Genomic DNA, 19,803 nt, shown 5'->3' with positions numbered 1-19,803 from the left:
CACTCACAAGACCAAAAATTTCATGAGGGCAGGCAATGTACTAACTTTGTTTACTTTATGCCCAGTGCCAAGTACAGTACCTGACATAGTATATCCTAAACAAGTTTTTTTGGAAAGAACAAAAAGAAGGAGGGACAGAATGAGGGAGGTAGAGAGGAAAGAAGAAAGCAGGGAAGGAATAAGGAAGGAAAGAAGCAGGGGATGAAGGAGGGAGGCAGGCAGGAAGAAAGGCAGAAAAGGAGGAATGGAGGTCCCAATGGGGCAAACTGGGAAGATATTTGATTCTCAGTCTCTAATGGGAGAGCTGGAAGGGTTAAATGTAGCTCTTACCTGAGGCCTCAATGCTCAAAGGCAGAAGTTGAACAGCAAAATATTGTCCATGGGATAATGCTGAGTTCAAACCACAGAGGCAGGTCCAAATGGGTCATCAGAGCAAAGGGGGTCTGAGGTGAGTATTAGGTATAGAGCAAAACGAGAATAGGAAAAGCAGGGAAGAAGAAGGCAAATAAGAAATAATCTATACAAATTCAGGAAACTGTAGGACAAGTCCACCAGCCGGGCTTATGTCTTGACCTAGCAGCTTTTTATGTATGGGTAACGCAAGTCTGATTAAAGGGACACAAACCACACAGAGTTGCCATATATGGATACATATTGTTCCAGTAGCCTAATAAATTGAGACTATTGTATACAAACCATTTTCCTGTGAGTCTGGTTAGCTCTCAGAACACTGAGGAGACTGAATTGGATTAGAGTGTAAGCCATTTCAAAGCCTAGGACTGGATCCTGCCCCATGGTGCCCTGCCAACATACTGGAGCTCAGTGAAGCTCTGCCAAAGCAGTCAGCTGGCCCCTCCCTTGTCTACATCTCCAAGGCATCCTCTTTTGAAAGTCAACATTTTGCACCAAAGTTATCAAGCTCTTTGAGTTACACACTGTCTCATATTATGTCCCTTCTTGATCATCAGTTTCTGGGCAAGAGGGAAAGCATCTAGTTCATTTTCTCATCTCCTATTGAGACTAGTATTAATACAATTACTTCAAACAGTAAGTGCTCAAAAATTATTGAATAAATATTGCTATATATTTCATAGATGCTGGGAGTGATTATACCAAAGAATTTTTTAACTTCTTGAGGAAAACCTTTTTAGACCTGAATTCTTTTTGAAAAATATAAGGAATTAGACTAATTAATCTCTAAAACATTTCCAAACTGTAAACTACTGAGAGAGTGACAAGGTCATGTCCTTGTCATTTATGTAAAAATATACATTACAACCTCTCTATCACTTCTAGTATATTATTGGGCACATAGTGGGAACTCAATAAATGTTTGCAGTGAACTGACTCCACTACAGATATATTTAAGCTGAGAAGAAACACAGAAACACATTCAGAAATGTTTCTGAAGTTTCACGTAAATTGCTTAAGAGTTGTACACTACTTAAAATATTCAAAAGAAATGTGTTATTAAATGGAGTCTGAAGGTGAATTTTTTTTACAATATTTGGAATAACTTTGTGATATAATAACTCCTTAATTTAATCTTTTTCTTAAATGTCTTTCACATTTTTATATGTCAAAGTTCCTAATAATAGGATAAACCAGATTAGCAACTTACAGTTATGGGGGAGCCAAATGACTTACTATTGATTAAATCAAGCTATTCTTCATAGAGGGAACTGTCCCTCTTTCTACAGTTTCACAGATTCCACTCCCCACCCACCCTACACAATTGTCTCTCTTGTGTCTTAACTAATTTTTCAAATTTAGTGTGTCTACACATATTTATGACATTCACAATTTTTTCACTTTCCAATGTTCCCTTTCCACATTCCTCCCCCATGCTTAACCACATGCCTCACCATTTGCAAAAATGGGTATGCCTTCCACAGTGTCTGGATCATCCACGGTATCTAGACTCTTCAGGACATCTGTCCTAGACGGTGGCTTTTGTATGAGCATGCTGGAAGTTGAAGCTTCTTCAGCTGAGAAAAAAACATTTCTAGGTTATCCTCAAGGTGGGATTCAGGGGAGAGTGCTCTTTATTCTCTTTCACTTTCTCTATGGCTCTCAGCTAGCTATCCAGGGCATTTTATGCATAAATCCAGTGAAAAAAATTAGAGAAGTGATGGCTCTTATCAATAACTATCTTACCTCCAAAAGGTGGTAAAAGAGGTGACATAAGAGAGGTGAAAGCAGAACACATACGTAGGAACTTTAAGACTGGGGTGGAAGAGAAAGCCATTTTCCTTCAGGATTATATTTATGTTATAGGTTGTGGACTGTTCATACATTTAATACACCTACTACCAGCACATGTGCTATAAATCTTGTTCTCTCTCAACTCCCAAGTCCTTCTTATCCGCCTGGGGACTATTCTCGCATAACAGACCAAAATCTCACCTGACACTTGTGAAGGGAAAAGACAGGACTCAGTCATAAACATTTTATCATAGTGAGAATGGAATAAACAAGATCAATTGACTGCTAAAAACTGCCTCTGCACTGCTGCTGCTGCTGCTAAGTCGCTTCAGTCGTATCCGACTCTGTGCGACCCCAGAGACAGCAGCCCACCAGGCTCCCCCATCCCTGGGATGCTCAAGGCAAGAACACTGGAGTAGGTTGCCATTTCCTTCTCCAATGCATGAAAGTGAAAAGTGAAAGTGAAGTCGTTCAGTCATGTCTGACTCTTAGCAACCCCATGGACTGTAGCTCATCAGGCTCCTCCATCCATGGGATTTTCCAGGCAAGAGTACTGGAGTGGGGTGCCATTGCCTTCTCCCACTAGTAAGTTTCATATCCTGTACTGAGACTCCTGGCAAGAGAATCCATTCTGTTACTGGAATATGATCAGGAGACAATGGTACCTGTTCTCTGAGGAGTCCTGACTAACTGGCGAGACTGAGTTACACACATGAAAAATTTCAGATGCAATTCCACTTTACGCATGGTTGCCTCCTAGAAATAGAGACAGAATATAATGCAAACAACAGATCTATGGAATAATAAAGATGGACAAAAATGACATGGACCAGGTATGTTCAATACTAATAGGCTTTAGGTCCTGATACTATAAAATGTCAGCATATGAAGTGATACATACTATCTACTTTTATATATTCGACAGGGCAAGATATCCTGAACTCAGCAAGTATTTTCTCCACCAGCTGAGAGGAGCTAAAGGCTGGAGGCCTCCAGTTCAACCAAGTCTGACCTCAGACTGTGGCTGTCATCTGGGTCTAGGGTGCTTACTCAGAAGCATTTCTCTAAGACTTCTAGATGGGCCTGGGTCCTGAGGCCCACCAAGCTGAGGGACTCGGTGACGAGTCTAAATGAACAAACGTATGCCTTCTCATTATTTTCTTTTAAAAATAGAGAATAAAGGTTAATCAATTCAGTCCCACGAACAACAACATGGTCATCTAGTTCTTCAGAGAGCAGAATCCTGGGATGGATCTCCGGATAACTTTCCTCACACCTCCTGGAGGAGCGTTTCAAACTCGTCCATCGTTCTGGAAGTTTCTCCACTTTTCCAGAGTCTAGCCTAAGCCAATCCCAAGCTGTCCCCCGCCCCACCTTTTCCCCACTAGCCAATCATGCATGATAGGCTGCAAAGAGTACAGGACTGCAAGTTAAGAAACTTGTTTCCTAGTCCCAGATCTGCCATGTACTTTGTAACTTTGGGAAATGATTCCACTTCTCTGAAACTCGTAGACTAAATGATGGCCAATAACCTCTACAAGCACTAACGTTTTGTGATTCTCGCTAAAACATGAATCTTGCCCGAGCTAGATTTAGCTCAGGTCTACATCTGTCAAGGTGGCTACCGGTTCCTGCAGTTCAAGGGCCAGAGAGAGAAGCTGCCATGGAAACCAAAGAGTGAGCAGAAATCGCCGAGCGGAACTAGAAGGCGGCGGGTAAGGGGGCCGAGGGAACAGAGAAAATCGAAGGACGATGGGCACACTAACAGTATTCTAACAAGGAGAAGGAGAAAAAGCCCAGACTGAAAGAGGAAATTATGACTACAGCCTTAGACGAGTCCCTTGGCGTCTCAGGCCTCGCCACACTGCGCAGGCGTTCCGCGGGTCCTCAACTCTGCTCTTTGACCTCTCGCCCCACCCCCCCCTCCTCCGCAGCCTCGGAACAGCTCTTCCGGTGTTGTGGAGGCGGTTCCGGTTCGCGGCGGTTCCCGGGTTTTGCGTTCCGCGCCCGGCCGGAAACCCCTTCGCATAGCAGCCGGTTCCGGTTCGGTGAGTGGCGGCGGGAAGCTGGGGGAGGGGTGAGGATGGAGGGAGCCTTGACCGGGAGGCAGAGCGGGCCCGGGCCCGGCAGCCTAGGCTGGGCTGGACGGAAGCGGGGACAGCTGTGGGGAGTGCGCTTTTCCCTCTGCCCCGCCCCCTGGGACCACCTCTCCCCCCTGCTGTCCGAGGCCGCGATCTGGCGGGTGGCCGTTAGTTAGCTTTCCCGAGGCCGTTCCTTGAGGCCTCTTTCTCCGGGGTCGAGGAGAGGCCGTCTCCCTACGGTCACGGCCGGCCCCATCTCAGCGCCTAGTCCTACTCGTGAGAAAAAGGCCGGTTGGGATTTCGGGGCTTTCCCGCCAGAGCAGGTCTTCTCTCAGGGGAAAGCTGTTTGCATCGGGAAGCTCAGCTTTTCTGTTATACGTGCTTCACCTCCCGCCTTCCTTGAGGCTTGAAAGATATTTCTCGACTACTTCTGCGTCTCATGTAAACATTTCTCCAACTCTTTTACTCTGTGGTATCTCCCAGAGATGTGATACCGCTAGTGCCACCACCAGAAAGAAACGTCTGGACTCTCCTGCCCAGGTTATGAAAATCCCCTTAAACCGCCGCCGTTTGCTTACCTGGCTTATCGCCTCCTGGTAATTCCCTTGAACCGTCGCTTTCTTGGTGTCCCCTATAACGTGATCTCTCTGGAAATATACCCAATTTCTCTCGAGCTTGGTGATTTCTGTTTATCGGTGCCTTTGCAGTATTTCCACTATCTTGTTGGCAATAACTCGCTGCTTTATCACTTTCTCGTCAGCCTTGTTAAAGTCATTTCACCTCACGTTTATTTGCTTTTTTTCGTTTGGGTGGTGGTGATTCTTGTGAAATTTATGCCTTTTAGAGGCCCCCAACTAATTGACTTAGAGTTCTTCTTCCAAGTGGATGATTTTGGATGATTTTAGATCGTATCATCTCCTAAATCTTTATAAAGATAATTTGTGTTAAGGGCTCCTGTTGAGAGATAGATTACACTGAACTTGGAATTACAGTGACAGTGAAACTTGAAGCATATCTTTAAGAATGATCCCTTAACCTGCTAGTTTAGAGATTCCCTTTTCTCCTTTAGTCTCATGTTAGAAGTCTCATTTGTTGTGGAGAAGCCTCACTCACTCTTACTTAATTCCAATTAATTATCCCAACTGCAAAGATGGTCTTCCTATCACCCATCTGATGACAGGTCTCTAGAGGCAGCAAATGAATTAAAAAACAGGTTCTTCTACCTCAAGCTAAGGTGATGTAATTCTTGACTACTGCTTTGGAAGTCTTTCCTTTTCTATACCTGACTCCTACACCTTCTACCAGTTGCACCAGCTTTATTATCTTGTTTTAAGTATCTGTTGATGAATCTGGTTTCCTCCCTCTGACAGTGAGATTCTCAGCAGCAGGGACCAGTTCTTACTCATCTTTGTATCCCCAGTCCACTCTGTGTTTTTGGTGCACAGTAAATGTTTGTGTGTGTGAAAGAAAGTGAATCCTTTTTTAAAGGATTTTAAGGTGTTAGAGTCTAATTTGAGTGATGCCTTTTGAAATATGAAAGACAACCAAAATTGCATAATGATATAGTGCAGACTGTTTGATATACATAATTTTCCAGAGTTTGTAATAGGATGATTCACATGATCACTTCCACACCCTTGTCATATCAGAAATTATTCTTACTACATCTTGGTCCTGCAAAAAGCTAATTGTATAGGGCCTCTCCTCAGTATATACTTTCAAATAGCTTCATGGTAGCTCTAAACGTTCGCTTTTATAATCACCTCTTTACATGTATGTCTTACTATACTCATTACGTTTTGTTATTGTCAGGACTTTGCCATCATTTTTTTTTTCTTTCAGATTTTATGTTATCTTGTGCTCAGCCGCTTATCTGACTTCAACTGAATACCTGTAATTACTTATGTTTTTTTCGTAAATTAAGTGACTGATGTGAAGTAGAAAATTAAGTACTAGAATACTCTTAGAAGGAAAAATTTCTCATGCTTGAAAGAATTTGGTGGCATCAGAAGTTCCAGGGACCAGATCCAACATTTGGGGTAAAATATCCTTTCTCCCATTATATTTGCACAGTGGCAAAAAGAAAGTAGCATAAGCACACCAAAGAAGCTGGACGTGCCTGGGAAATGCCATGGACAGAGGAGCCTGGTGGGCTACAATCTGTAGGGTCGAAAGAGTCAGGACTTGGTGACCAAATAGTAGCAGCAGCATTAAAAAAGTGTGGATTCCCCAGATTTAGCTAGGGATTACCTTTATCTTGCCAAAGTGTATGAATCCTTCAATAAGGATATGTTGAAGGATGTGAAATATTGTGATGTTTGTTGAAAGAGCAATTGCTTATAAGTGAGGATGCCTGGATTTTTGTCTTTCCTTTGTCCCATCTTTGTGATTTCAGGCAAGTTACTAAACCTCTCTGGACATAATTTCCAATGTTCTTTGATTTCTTGCTTGCTTCCCTTTCACCTCTATCTCACCAGTGCAAAGGAAGGTAACATGGGATTGTTCTAATGGGCACTAGGCTTTTAAATTGGCATTCCTTTTAATATAACAAAAAAGACTAGTGGTAACTCCTGACCTGTGGGCCCTCAGAACTGGGGGCAACTGGTGGACAGGAAGAAAAGAGAGGCAGGGTGTCCTAGAGATCTTTGGAAGTGCTGAAATGTTTAGACAGTAGAAAATGAGGAAATATTTTAAAACTAACCCTGAAATAAATGTCCCCTCACCCCTTCCCACCCAAGCCAAACAGGTGTGTTTTGAAACTTTAAATATGATAAATATTGAAAATACAGCTTTGTGGGTTTTTTGTTTGTTTGTTTGTTTTTTCCCAAAAAAGACTAGTGGTGACAATTACGGAATGTCTTGAAAGAGTGAAATGTGAGAAAGTCACTGCTAGTTTATTGGTTGATAGGATTTTTTTCCCCTTAATAGGGGACCCAGGGAATTTGGCTTTATTAAAAAAGAAAAAAGGGAAAAGAATAATCTGGAGAATTACCAGATAGAAACCTTATAGTAAGTTGAGCATTTGGAAATATATTTGAAGCCTTAATCTAAGACTTAAATTCTTTGGGAAACTCCCCTGGCAAGACTAGGTAATCAGATAATTATTTAGTCTGTACCTATGCCAAGAAAAGCTCAAGCAGCCTTCCTTAATGTGTGCACTTCAGTGTTGGGACCATAAAGGGTTCCTGTTATCGTCATTCAGTCTCCTTAGGTTGAAGCTCTGATAGTGCTGTGTGGCTGGTGAAGTGCTCAGTCTTTTAAAAAATATGTGATAAGATTATGAATAAATAAGTGTACCACCCCTAGTCATCTCCTTGTAAATCTTCCAAGAAGCCTTGGTCCAGGGATGTGCTAGTTCCACCAGCTAGGCTTTTAACTTCTTTTTCTGGGCAAATTAGACATATCGAGGAGAAAATTTCATATAGGCAAAAGGGCTTTGATTTGTAACCATTTGATTAATGATGGGGGTGGGGGGTGGGTATTTAGTACAACTGTGATGAGTTCTTTGACTGTCCTCAGAATGTCTTATTGCTTTTTGTTTGGCCTGTAAGACATGGGGAAGAGAAGTCTTAATAGGACTGCTATAAGATCTGTTACTTGTTGATAAAATGATTTAGCATGAGGTGATAGAGCAATGGATTAGGAAGAGTGTTTAGGTTGTAATTTCAGTGCTGTCACTAACTTTATGATCCTATGCAAATTAACTTCCAGTGTTGGCTCTCCTGACCCACTTTGTGCTGTATGTAGTATTCTGTGGGTAGCCCATAATCGCTCTTTAGTATAGCACAGGTTGCAGAAATGCTTGGAACTACCTTAGGCTAGTTTTAGTTTCCATTCTCTTCCCATCAACTTGCCTTACCATCTTATTTTTTTCTTCACTAAGAATAAAAGCACCACTTCTGAGTGGCTTCATGTTCTATAATTATATGAAAGAGATGTTTCAGAATGTAATCTTTCTGTTTTCTGTCTTCTTTTATAGGACTTTGTATCTTTGCTGAAGTCAGTGATGTGAAAACACCTGACATGGGTAAGACTGATTATGAAGTAATGTTGAGTCCTTTTACTCTAATTAGTTAAGCTGGAATGAAAGAATATTTGCATCTATGCTTAATAATATTTTCAATATTGGGATTTTTGTGTTAATAATAATTTTAAAGGAGATGTCATCCTAATTATATAATACAGTATATCAAACAATTTTCTTTTGGTTGGGCTGTTCTTTATAGTAACATTTTAAAGCATTTTCTCATTCATTGTATTAAAAAGCCAAATATATATTACCAAGTATTACTATGTGCAAGGCCTTTTAAGTACTTAAAATACTTAATAGTATCTAGTAGGTGGGCTTCACTGGTGACTCAGTGGTAAAGAAATCCATCTGCCGGTGCAGGAGACAAGGGTTAGATCCCTGGATCAGGAAGATCCCCTGGAGAAGGAAATGGCAATCCACTCTAGTATTCTTGCCTGGGAAATCCCATGGATAGAGGAGCCTGGTGGGCTACAGTCCATGGGGTCGCAGAGTCAGAAACGACTTAGCCACTAAAGAGCAGTAGCATCTAGTAGCTGCTGTTATTATCTAAGACACAGAGATTTAAGAAACATGCCTAGGATCACACAACTATAATTAGCGAAGCCAGGATTTAAGCTCAGGCAGACTGGTTCTTTAATATTGTGTTATACTGTGTGTTACAGGCTTCCCTGATAACTCAGTTGGTAAAGAATCCGCCTGCAGTCCAAGAGGCCCTGGTTCTATTCCTGGGTTGGGAAGATCTGCTGGAGAAGGGATAGGCTACCCACTCCAGTATTCTTGGGCTTCTTTTGTGGCTCAACTGATAAAGAATCTGCCTGCATTGCAGGAGACCTGGGTTTGATCCTTGGGTTGGGAAGATCCCCTGGAAAAGGGAAAGGCTACCCACTCCAATATTCTGGCCTAGAGAATTCCATGGACTATATAGTCCATGGGGTCCCAAAGAGTTGGACACGACTAAGTGACTTTCACTTCACTTCATACTGCTTATTATATGATACATAATTTGATAAAGGTAAAATTTTAATTTCATTTAGCTAGTAGTATTAAGAATTAATTGTGATTGGAACATTTCCCTCTGTTCATAGTAATTTATGTCTGTAATGGGAGCAATATAAATAAGATCAAGACTAGTAGTCAGTTTAAGAATAGGGTGGAAAACCTGTACAGTTAGGTCTTATAACATTGCATGTGTTTCTTTGAAGTCCACATTAGTCTTCTCTCTACTGTTTTCTCCTTTTGCTCAGTCTCTCTTCTTTCTCCTGGTCATTTGTTTCCCTTTTCTCTCATTGCTGATAACAGTGTGAATCACTGAATTCCCTTCCTCTCATTTTTTTCTGTTCTAGCTCTTTTATAGTAATAAACCCCTCAAAAATGGTTATAAAAGTAAGGTTCTGCCACAGTTTTACAGTAATTGAGCTGATGTCTATTAAGAGCTATATGAATAAATTATGCTTTTTGCAGAAAAAATATCACATGGATTAAATTTTACAGTACCTTTTTGAGTTGAAATAGGAAATAAACTGGGTTAAGAGTATTTGTTTTGAATGGTAAAATTTTTCCCTATTTTTTTTAATATTTAAAATTTTTTATACAGTTAAAAAAATCAAAATTTTCTTTTGGGAAGATTTCATTGTTTTTAAAACTTTGAATTAAGCTATTTTTATTCTTGTACAAGTCTTGAACTGTTTAGTAGATGATCTCAATTCCAAATTAACTAATTTCTGCACATGGGCCTCTTTTTTTTTTTTTGACAGGGACATTTTGAGATTGCCAATAGTTGTGAAGGAGAGAGGTTTTATTTGATTGTAGAGGTGTTTGGGAGAATTCATTTTTATTACGTGAAAAGATTGGTTCATGGAAAAATAAATATTGAAGCATTATGTGACTTGAACTAATCTGGACTCTCCCCAGATGATATTGCTGATAGGATGAGGATGGATGCTGGAGAAGTAACCTTAGTGAATCACAACTCCATATTCAAAACCCATCTCCTGTCACAAACAGGTTTTTCAGAGGACCAGCTTTCACTTTCTGACCATCAGGTTAGTAATAATTTTCTTTCCTTAATTAATTAATTATTTAGGCTTAAGTTTTCATCTGATAGAGTTTAAATGCCACACTTGAAAACACAGGCAAATATGTAAACTTTTTAGAATCGGTTATACTAGTGCTTCTCTGGTAGCTCAGCTGGTAAAAAATCTGCCTGCAATGCAGGAGACCCTGGTTTGATTCCTGGGTTGGGAAGATCTGCTGGAGAAGGGATAGGCTACCCACTCCAGTATTCATGGGCTTCCCTGGTGGCTCAGCTGGTAAAGAATCCGCCTGCAATGCGGGAGACCTGGGTTTGATCCTTGGGTTGGGAAGATCCCCTGGAGAAGGGAAAGGCTACCAACTCCAGTATTCTGGTCTGGAGAATTCCATGGACTGTATGGTCCATGGGGTCACAAAAAGTTGGACACGACTGAGCAACTTTCGCATACTAGTATTTGGAATTTTGTTTGATATGTTAAAGTTAAGATAAGAACCAGGCTATGTATGAATTCTTGGAGAATGGTACCTTTTAGAAAACTCTTATTCCTCAGTATTTTATTTATCAACACACAGATCAGTGATCTTTTAAACTGATGTCTTAAAATCGCTGAGCGTTAAATGGGAGGAAATTGAAAATATACAACAGCTCTGAGATTTCTCTGTTCTATAATATTCTTAGTTTCTCAGGGATCAGGAGCATCAGCATCATCTGAGAGCTTATGAGAAATACAGAATCTCAAGCTTTATTCCATACCTACTGAATCACAATCTATAGTTTAAAAAGTCTCCAGCTGATCTATATACACATTAAGATTTGAGGATCACTGTTAATAAAGCAGTCTTTCTCAGTAGGAAGCCATTAGGAACACAGCTTTGCTGTGTTCAGAATGTTTAGCATCCCAAACCCCTGGGCACTTAATACCTGTAGCATCTGACCCCATTAATCATTTTGATAACTGAATATGTATCTCCACATTTACAGATTTGTGCTGGGGTACAGGAGCATCCCTGATTAAGAACTGTCCTGTTAAGTTATCAAAAGAATCAAAACCAGGTTGATTTTGTCAGCTGCTTTGTTGTGTGATATAGCTGGCTTTGAGAATAGGATATACTAGATACATATTACCTTGTAATGAGCATTCTATGAACTAAGTTGTTTAGCAAATATTTTCCCATTTTTCCCCTTGAAGCCTTAGTCGTTTCATCAGATTGTCTATGTGTCTTCCTTTCTTACTAGCATGCAGGTTATTATATATATACACGTATATTTAATTGTTCTGAAATGTGTCATAATCTTGTCTAATTGTGTATTTTTCCTAGTGGCAATCTTTATTGCATTTTATTGTTAAAAAATATGGCTTAAAAATCTTTTATTTTGTTTAGATTTTACCTTCCAGGCGAGGAAATTTGGACCGGTCTTACACTTGTTCTACAAGAAGTGCAGCTTATAGTCCAAACTATTATTCAGGTATGACACATTACTTGGAGTCAAGGCATTCCTACCTTTCAGTCTTCTTCTTAGCAAATCGTTTGTGTTTACTGTCTCTAAAAGTGAAAACATTGTCAAAAGCAAAATGGTATTTTTTCCACTAAAACATCATTTTAGTAAGCTATTTATGGTTGCTATAATACTTCACTAATCTAGTCTCAACCGAACATTTTTTAAAAAGAAAGTATTTTTTTTGGAATCAGTTCTCCTACTTGCTTATTATGCCATTGTAAAAAGCAGTACAACTCTGGTTTTGGATTTTTTTTTTTTTTAAGATACGTGTATGTAATGTGAAGGATACTTGTTTTGTACTGATTTAAAGCACAGAGCTAGCCTATTTGTATTTGGCTTAAAACCATAAATTCTGAAAACTTATTTCTACCCAAGCTTGTCCCTCCTTTAGGGCAGGAAATGTTCACTACGTGTTTCTGTCTAGCACCTGCCACAGCCATGCTTGCATATTCAAGGGCTTGCCTTTTCAACTTGTGATCCATAACAGAAATCAGCATTCTCTAGGCTACTCCTGGCCCCTGGCCTACCTTACTTTTCATCTGCCCCCTTCTTAAGGTTTGGATTTGCAATGATCTGGCTCTGTCTTGGGGAAACTTAAGAGTTTTTTTATTGGTTAGCCTCCTGGCAGCATGACCCAGGAAGATTGTAGTGGTCTTCCAAAGTTTTTCACTCCTCATGCTTTCATCTCCTCACCTGACCACAAGTATGGGAATATTAGCCATACCATTGAACTTGTTTCAGTGGGATTTTTATAAGGATAAATTGAGATAATAAATATGAAATGCAAATAATAATTATTGTTATTTGGCTTCCTCAGGATTCAGCAAGATGAGATCTCCTCCCCTAAAAAGACGTTAGTATGATGTTCTTTGAGATTTATATTATATTTAAATATCGTTTAGTGGGTGGTTCTTTACCTGGGGCACTGGATTTCCTCTCCCAGGGTGGGAAATGGTCTCCACATAGTATGTGCTTAATTGTATAGAAAAATCAGTTAATTTTTTCAGAAAGTAACTCTGCCATCATTGTTGTTGAAAAGTTCTTTCTGATAAGCAGAGAGCCTGAAATCTGGCTTCATAGGTCATTAGTATTAATACTACAGATAGGACAGTTGAGTGGATAATGAAATCAGATCATTAATATTTGCATTTGAACCCAAGCTATATATGCTTGTAATTTTGTTTGCTGGTTTACCATTGGACAGAATATTTGGTTTCAGTTTAAAGTAATTTCCTTTAATATTAATTACATTTAATAATAAACAATCATATATAGAAAATTATACTCAAATTATATTCACTATCTCCTGGCTAACTCAACTCTTACTTAATTCTGTGGTCATTTCTGTTTTTTTGTCAGTATATATCCATGTACACATTGTATGATTCAAAACATACCATCTTTTGTTAACCTAGTTCTTAAAAAAAAGTATTCTGCTTACCTATTACTCTTCATATTTACCTTTTTCTGTTGATTTCTAATAACCCATGGAATTTATATACACATTCACAGTCCTTTACGTCCAATCCCAAAATTCAAAAGCCTCTGAAAACCAAAAATTTTTATCGTAATTTGTTTGACATCAAGACTGAGCTGTATTCTTTTCTTGGCAAAAAACTACATGAATTGATATTTAACTATTTATGTTTTGCTTTTTAAAAAATCTCTGTAAATACGAATATTTATAAATTTCACTATAGATATATCAATATGTTTAATAACAAGGTGCTGCTTCAGGTTATACTTAGAAGCACTACATAATATATGCCAGATTATCTTTGTAAAATTTCAAAAAAATTTTTAAATGTAGAAATACAACTGAATCCAAGGGGCTGTGATTTAGGATAATGGGCGTGTATCTTCATTTCCTTCATTTTCTTTATGGTTTAGGTCCCCTTCACCTTCATTGTTGTTAGCTATTATAAATACATAACTTAAAAACATTTGTTTTTAGCTTTTTTCTTTTAAATTTCAGTAGACCCTTGATATTCACAAAGGATATTTCTGAGGTCATCTCAGGTCCCTATATTCTTGACTGTGGTGGTATTTAACAAATTGCTGGCTTTGTACATAGTTACATGATTCTTGAGGGTTATTTTTCTGTTTGTCCTCATACCACAAGTTGATCCCTGTATCAAACTCTTATGTCAGAGTTTTTGTCTCTCACTTGAAAGGCCGTTTTTTTTTTTCTTTAGGATAAGAAAAAAATTTGTAACAGTTACTTTAAATGTGATGATGACTAGAGAATATCAACAATGAGTAATAAAACCATATTGAATGGAGATGCTGAGCCATTACATTCATTTTCTAAATTAAAACCTGAAGCAGAGGATTCAGATTTATGCCTCTGCCAAATATAATCTAGTCTGTGACCAAACAAATTTATGGCGTTTCACAGACCGCTAAGGTTGCTCTCTGACAATTAGAAATTTAAATCTGTGAATGCCAAAGATCTGTATACTTTTTTTTTATACTGAAAACTGTAATTCAAATCTTTTTACTGTGTACTTTTTTTTTTACTTTATTGCCTTGCTACATCCATTCTTGTTTATTGCAAGTCCTGTAGAATATTGTTTCTGCTATCTCCTTTTCTTTTCTGATAATTTTCACGTTAATTTCTGTGGTCATTCACCTTGATTTGATTGGGCTAGACATGGGTCCTCAGTTTACTTGCCTTAGTCTCCTCATCATGACCGTATTGGTTTTTGTCTCCTCTCTTATAATCTGCTCCTCCACTAAGGTGAAAACAAACACAGGAAAGCCTCAAACTAGAATCTAGAGTCTACAGCTTCCCATTTACACTTTACTGGATCTGCCTCTCTGTATCAAGCTTTTAAAATATTTCCAAGATCAGACCATGTAAAATGCTGATTTTTTTTTAAAAAGCTGATTTTAAAAGAAAAATTTAGAAAGCAGAAATGTATCATTTTCACTTTAATAACTTATTGTTGACCAGACTTCAAGACCTCTTGATTTTATTAAGAGCACAATTGGAAAAAAAATTAAAACATTCTAAACCTTAAATAAAAGTAGCTTAAGATGAAAAGAAATGATTTTGCTCATGCTTAGAATCATTATCAATGTCTTATCTTTGTAAAATATGTTAAATTAGGTTGCCAAACTGACATTTAGTAGGTAAGATGAATTGAAGCATCCTGTATTCATAAGAACTAAATAAACCTGAAACTTAACAGGAGCAACTGATGGTTACTTTCATAGTAAGTGATTGCCTGACACACTTTTTTTTAATATGAAGTTTCACTGTGTCCATAAAAATATTGCCTGTCTCTATAGAAAATGTGTATAGAAAAGTAGAAAAATACCTGTAATTCCATCACCAAATTAAAATTTTGGTGTATTCCCCTATAATGCTGTGTGTGTACACACACACATAGGTAATCTTATTTATGGCATTTGCAATCTGACTTCTTAATGATGACAGTACTAAAAGAGTGCAGCCTCCTGTTGGTGGTCCCTCTGTAGCTTTGCTTGATCATATCAGCAGTAGAGCATTGTTCAGTAATATCACTGAGTGATTTTGGTGAAATAGATTGCTTGATCCTGTGCTTTTTCCTTTAATTTTAAAGCCAAAAAAACCTGTGACATCTGTCAGATACCATCAAAGAGGCTACTCTGGTTTATCCTTAGTCTCAAATTTGCATTTTTTCGTAGACTTATTCCTCAAGTAGACAGCTCAAGTTAGATCATTCCCTGATCAAATTTTAGCAAAAAGTATGAGAAACAGATTTCTATCATTATTACTTTGCTTAAAGATAATGATTTTCTGGTCCTTTAATGAAACTCATTTTCATTAGCCTCATGTCTCTATTTTTACAGTAATAGTAATAGATGTCAAGGCAAGCATAGTTGTTGGCTGCAGAGGAAAAAAGTTGTAATTCATTATGAAAATAAATTTAATTATTACATTATGTCATACACTGGTACTGTAATGGTGGTACTTAATACCACCCTTGACTATTTCTTTTATTTCTCTTATTTACCCTAAATTCTGATAATCCTGATCAAAAAAATCCACAATACAAAACTAGTATTTTTGTCAGTTGCCTTACTTTTTAGATGAGAGTATCAAAAGCTACATTAAGTAATTTAAACAGCAAATACATAATATTGTGCAAAATTCTATAGTAATATGCTTTGAAAGAGGATCTTCAAAGTGATGTGGGCATTAGACAAAAATTCTGAAAGTAGAGAATTAACATTTTCATCTTGCCACTGGTGCTCCTCAGTCACATAGGCTAACATCTGAACTTATTTTGAAGGTGTTGTTTTAAATTGTCCCATCCTGCTGATGGACAGAGGAAAATATAAAAATTATCCTACTCCTAGCTGAAACTGAAAGATTTTTATCACCCCAGTTTGTAAGCCACAAGTCATAAAACTGAAATAATAAGTAATCCTCACTTAGTCTGACTGCAGTAACAAGTATCGGAGTATTGATATGTTTGATCATAACATTCAATGACTGAAGTTATCATACCAGAACCAAATGCACATGATGGGTCATTCCTGCCATAAGCCGGCCAGAATAAGCAGCAATTAGGTTATCTCTGCTCTTAGACAGAGCCCCTGAGTCGTGAGCACGGTAATTAAAAACAGAGTGACACCAGCTGCTTATTAAGCAATAACTGTTGTTCATTTGAATTACAATTCTCCTTGGCCCTCCACCTGCTTTCTTACTGGTCTGGCCTACCTTCTTTCAGGCCCAGGCCTGGGAGTGCTTGCAAGATATAGTTGGGGTAAAATGTTGACTTTTGGTGGACACCACGGAGTCACATTGATGCAGATAAGGCACATGGCTGTGGCAGGATTCAGCTCCTTCATCAATTTTCAGGTTAGTATGGCTGAATCACTTATAGTTTGTAGAAGTTCCCTTACTGCAGACTTTGCTGGCAGTTGAGACTGGTATCTTTCTTCCATGAGAGACATGGTGATATGCCACATTACTTTGGAATACAATATTGGACGTGGTTGCAGTCATATGGAGAACCACTGTAGGTATTTGTTTAATTTATTCAAACTTTTATTCTTCTAGACAACACTTCCTCAGACAGTTTTATTGGCTCAGGAGACCTAAGAACCTTTGGCCAGAGTGCAAATGGCCAGTGGAGAAATTCCACTCCGGTATCAGGTTCAACTTTACAAAAATCAAGAAACAGCCGAAGTCTTTACCTCGAAACCCGAAAGACCTCAAGGTAAGTATTCTGGCTGCTTAGTTCACAAGCCCTTTCTCCATTATAAGGGAAAATGGCCATAGGACAGTAGTTACTTTGGCACTTTAAAGAAGTAACACCATTTTTGAACTTGAAACCATAGTGCATACGTGTGCATGCTAAATCACTTCAATCATGTCTGACTCTTTGCGACCCTATGAACTATAGCCCGCCAGGCTTCTCTGTCTATGGGATTCTCCAGGCAAGAATTCTGGACTGGGTTGCCATGCCATCCTTCAGAGGATCTTTCCAACCCAGGGATTGAACCTGAATCTCCTACATCTTCTGCATTGGCAAGCGGGTTCTTGACTACTCATACAAAGATGTGGACAAATTCATTTTGTACTTTCAACTTTTAATTTATTTGGTGCTGAATTTTGATGACAGCCAAAGTGAAAATGGATCAATTTCTGCAACTTTAATAGCAAAGAAACCACATTTTGCAGACTTTTGACATGAGCAGACCTGACTTCATCCAAAGCAGCCTTTTACTTGGGTCCACTATTTCTATTAGATAATAGATGCATAAAGAACTTCATCGTAGTTAGCCTAACTTATAAGCCCTGCTTATTCCCTCACCAAATTTATTCTGATTATTAAAGGCAGATGAAGTTTGGCTTAGAAACTTTCCCCTCAAATACTTTATGTTAGTAAATTTTTTATATGGTATTTATAATTTCTTAAATATTACTCTGGTGATAGATTTTAGACATGTAGGGTCATTTAGTTTTTTGCTTAGTCAAAGCTAAGCTTTCTGGTGTTGGTTGAAACCAACAGATAGTTTTTATTTTATGATTATTAGCACATGACCTCTGGAAACATGTACCCCTAGGAATTGTCTTCCCTACTTCTTAATATTTAAAAAAATTATAAAAGAATTCATTAATATAAAAAAGAATTCATTAATACAGTTGCATTGTAAAAATTAAAACGTTGCCAATAAAGCCAAAATCCCTTAACCCCTACTCACAGTCTTACTCCCTTCCTCTTCTTGTGTTTGCTTCCAAATCCTTTCCTGTGTTCATTTCTCTTTCACTCTCTCTTACTTATATATAGAATGATATGTATGCTATGTAATACTATAGAATGTATAATATGTTGACTTCATTAAAGATATTCTGTATGCATCATTTGGTAAGTTGCTTCTTTTTACCCAATAATGCCATACTGCTATTTTTTTAAATAATGTTATTATAGAAACAGGGCACATGCTTTGTACAAAGTTAGAAAATACAGATAAGCACAAAATAAGCAATAAAAACATCATATTCCCACCAATCAGAGATAACCTTTGTAATGTCTTACATTAATATATATATCCTTCCAGATATTTTCCTGTTTACACTCATTTTTTTCCAAAAATCAGTTCATGGTGCACATACTCCTCTGTAATCTTTTTCAGTCAATCATCTTCTCTTTTTTCATTCAGTACATCTTATCTTGTACACTGAATAAGTTATATTTAAATTTTCCTAGTTGACCCAAAAGTATCCTTTACAGCTAGTTTGTCCAAACCTTATCCTTTTACAGCTAGTTTGTACAATCTAGAATTGTATCGGTAGTTATCCCCCTTCAGTTTCTTACAGTCTTGAATAGCACTTGCTTTTCTGTATAGTTCCATCATGTGTTATAATTATTTTTTAAGTAGATAAATTAAGATTTTTGTTGGAGTTTCAGTATCAAACTCTCAAAAATTAATAGAATGAATATACTGAAAAGTAGAAGGATATAGCAGACCTGAAAAGCACCATGAACCAGTTCAACATGATTAAGATTTATACAGTTTTCACGTGGTGGTAGGATACAAACTCTACTCGAGCCCCATGGACTGTGAACCAGGAGGCTCTGTGTGTGCATCCAGGGACATGAGGCTAGGAGCAAAAGTCTCATGGTCTAAAAGTACTGAAATCATAGAGTCTGCTCTCTTATCACTGTGGAATTATGTTAGAAGTCAATATCAAAAGATATTTGAAAATAACCCACATATTCTCAGGTGCAATGTGACATTTACCAAGAGAGTTCTTCAACTTAGCCATTGAAAGCCTCAATAAAGTTAAAGGGTGATTGCAGAGAAGAAAGCATTTAAATGAGAAATTAGTATCAAAATGAGGGATTAATATTAAAGATACTTTAAACAAAATCCCATGTATTTGGACATTAAATGTCCACTTATAAATGATGAGTGTATCTAAGAAGCCATAACAAGGAAAATTGGAAAATATTTGTAATAGTGTAAAAATGAAAAGAGAATTTATTAGAAATTGTTGCATGCAGCTGAAGCTGCTCGATGCAGTTGAATACAACGTGGAGTCTTGAATAAGATAGTGAAAAATAGCATAACATTTTGTGAAATTTGAACAAAATCTGTAGTTAATACTCTATCACTTATTAATTTGTTTTTTTTTTTTTTACAACATAGTATTTCTTTATATTATCAGAATTGGATTAGAAGTTTCAAGCCTCATTCAAATTTTTTTAATATAATTTTTTTTTAATCACTAAGATAATAAATTTTCTAGACTTTCAGCAGTAATATCAGATCCTAAAATACATGGAACTATATCAAAGTTTTCAGTGACTGTAAGTTAGAAATCTAGCATTCTGTTCATTCTAAGTCGAACAATTATGGAATCAAAATGTCATAAATTCTTTTGGCTAGCCAAAAACTCATAAATTTTCTAAAATATACATATTACACATACTGTGTGTATGTGTATATATGTA

The 19,803-nt window shown here is 37.7% G+C and overlaps 1 protein-coding gene and 1 long non-coding RNA gene across 9 annotated transcripts in view; one reads left to right on the top strand and one right to left on the bottom strand.

Annotated features, from left to right (window-relative positions):
• Positions 1 to 363: 363 nt before the first annotated feature.
• LOC129652960 (uncharacterized) lies at positions 364 to 4,040 on the bottom strand. The gene is made up of 4 exons (XR_008714872.1): positions 3,738 to 4,040; positions 2,871 to 2,961; positions 1,866 to 1,988; positions 364 to 443 (listed from the first exon to the last, which is right to left on the bottom strand). It is a non-coding gene; the product is annotated as an uncharacterized LOC129652960 (long non-coding RNA).
• Positions 3,917 to 19,803, top strand: part of SENP1 (SUMO specific peptidase 1) — a 78,791-nt gene continuing 62,904 nt past the window's right edge. For 3 of the 8 annotated variants that reach the window (XR_008714849.1, XM_055582036.1, XM_055582054.1), the window contains exons 1-6: positions 3,917 to 4,253; positions 8,266 to 8,313; positions 10,228 to 10,358; positions 11,731 to 11,815; positions 12,666 to 12,701; positions 16,902 to 17,061. Coding sequence is in view for 7 of the 8 variants with exons in the window: in XM_055582036.1 (XP_055438011.1) it covers positions 4,022 to 4,253; positions 8,266 to 8,313; positions 10,228 to 10,358; positions 11,731 to 11,815; positions 12,666 to 12,701; positions 16,902 to 17,061 (692 nt within the window). In the remaining variant the exon portion in view is untranslated. Of the gene's footprint in view, positions 4,254 to 4,288; positions 4,883 to 4,911; positions 6,326 to 8,265; positions 8,314 to 10,227; positions 10,359 to 11,730; positions 11,816 to 12,665; positions 12,702 to 16,901; positions 17,062 to 19,803 lie in introns of those variants that run through there. The other 5 variants (XM_055582021.1, XM_055582069.1, XM_055582062.1 and 2 more) reach the window with 5 other exon arrangements.

This window comes from Bubalus kerabau, chromosome 1 (genome assembly GCF_029407905.1).
Source record: "Bubalus kerabau isolate K-KA32 ecotype Philippines breed swamp buffalo chromosome 1, PCC_UOA_SB_1v2, whole genome shotgun sequence".
NCBI classification, from domain to species: Eukaryota; Metazoa; Chordata; class Mammalia; order Artiodactyla; family Bovidae; genus Bubalus; species Bubalus kerabau.
The sequence above is the reverse complement of the archived record's forward strand: the minus strand, read 5'-3'. Positions and strand labels throughout refer to the sequence as shown.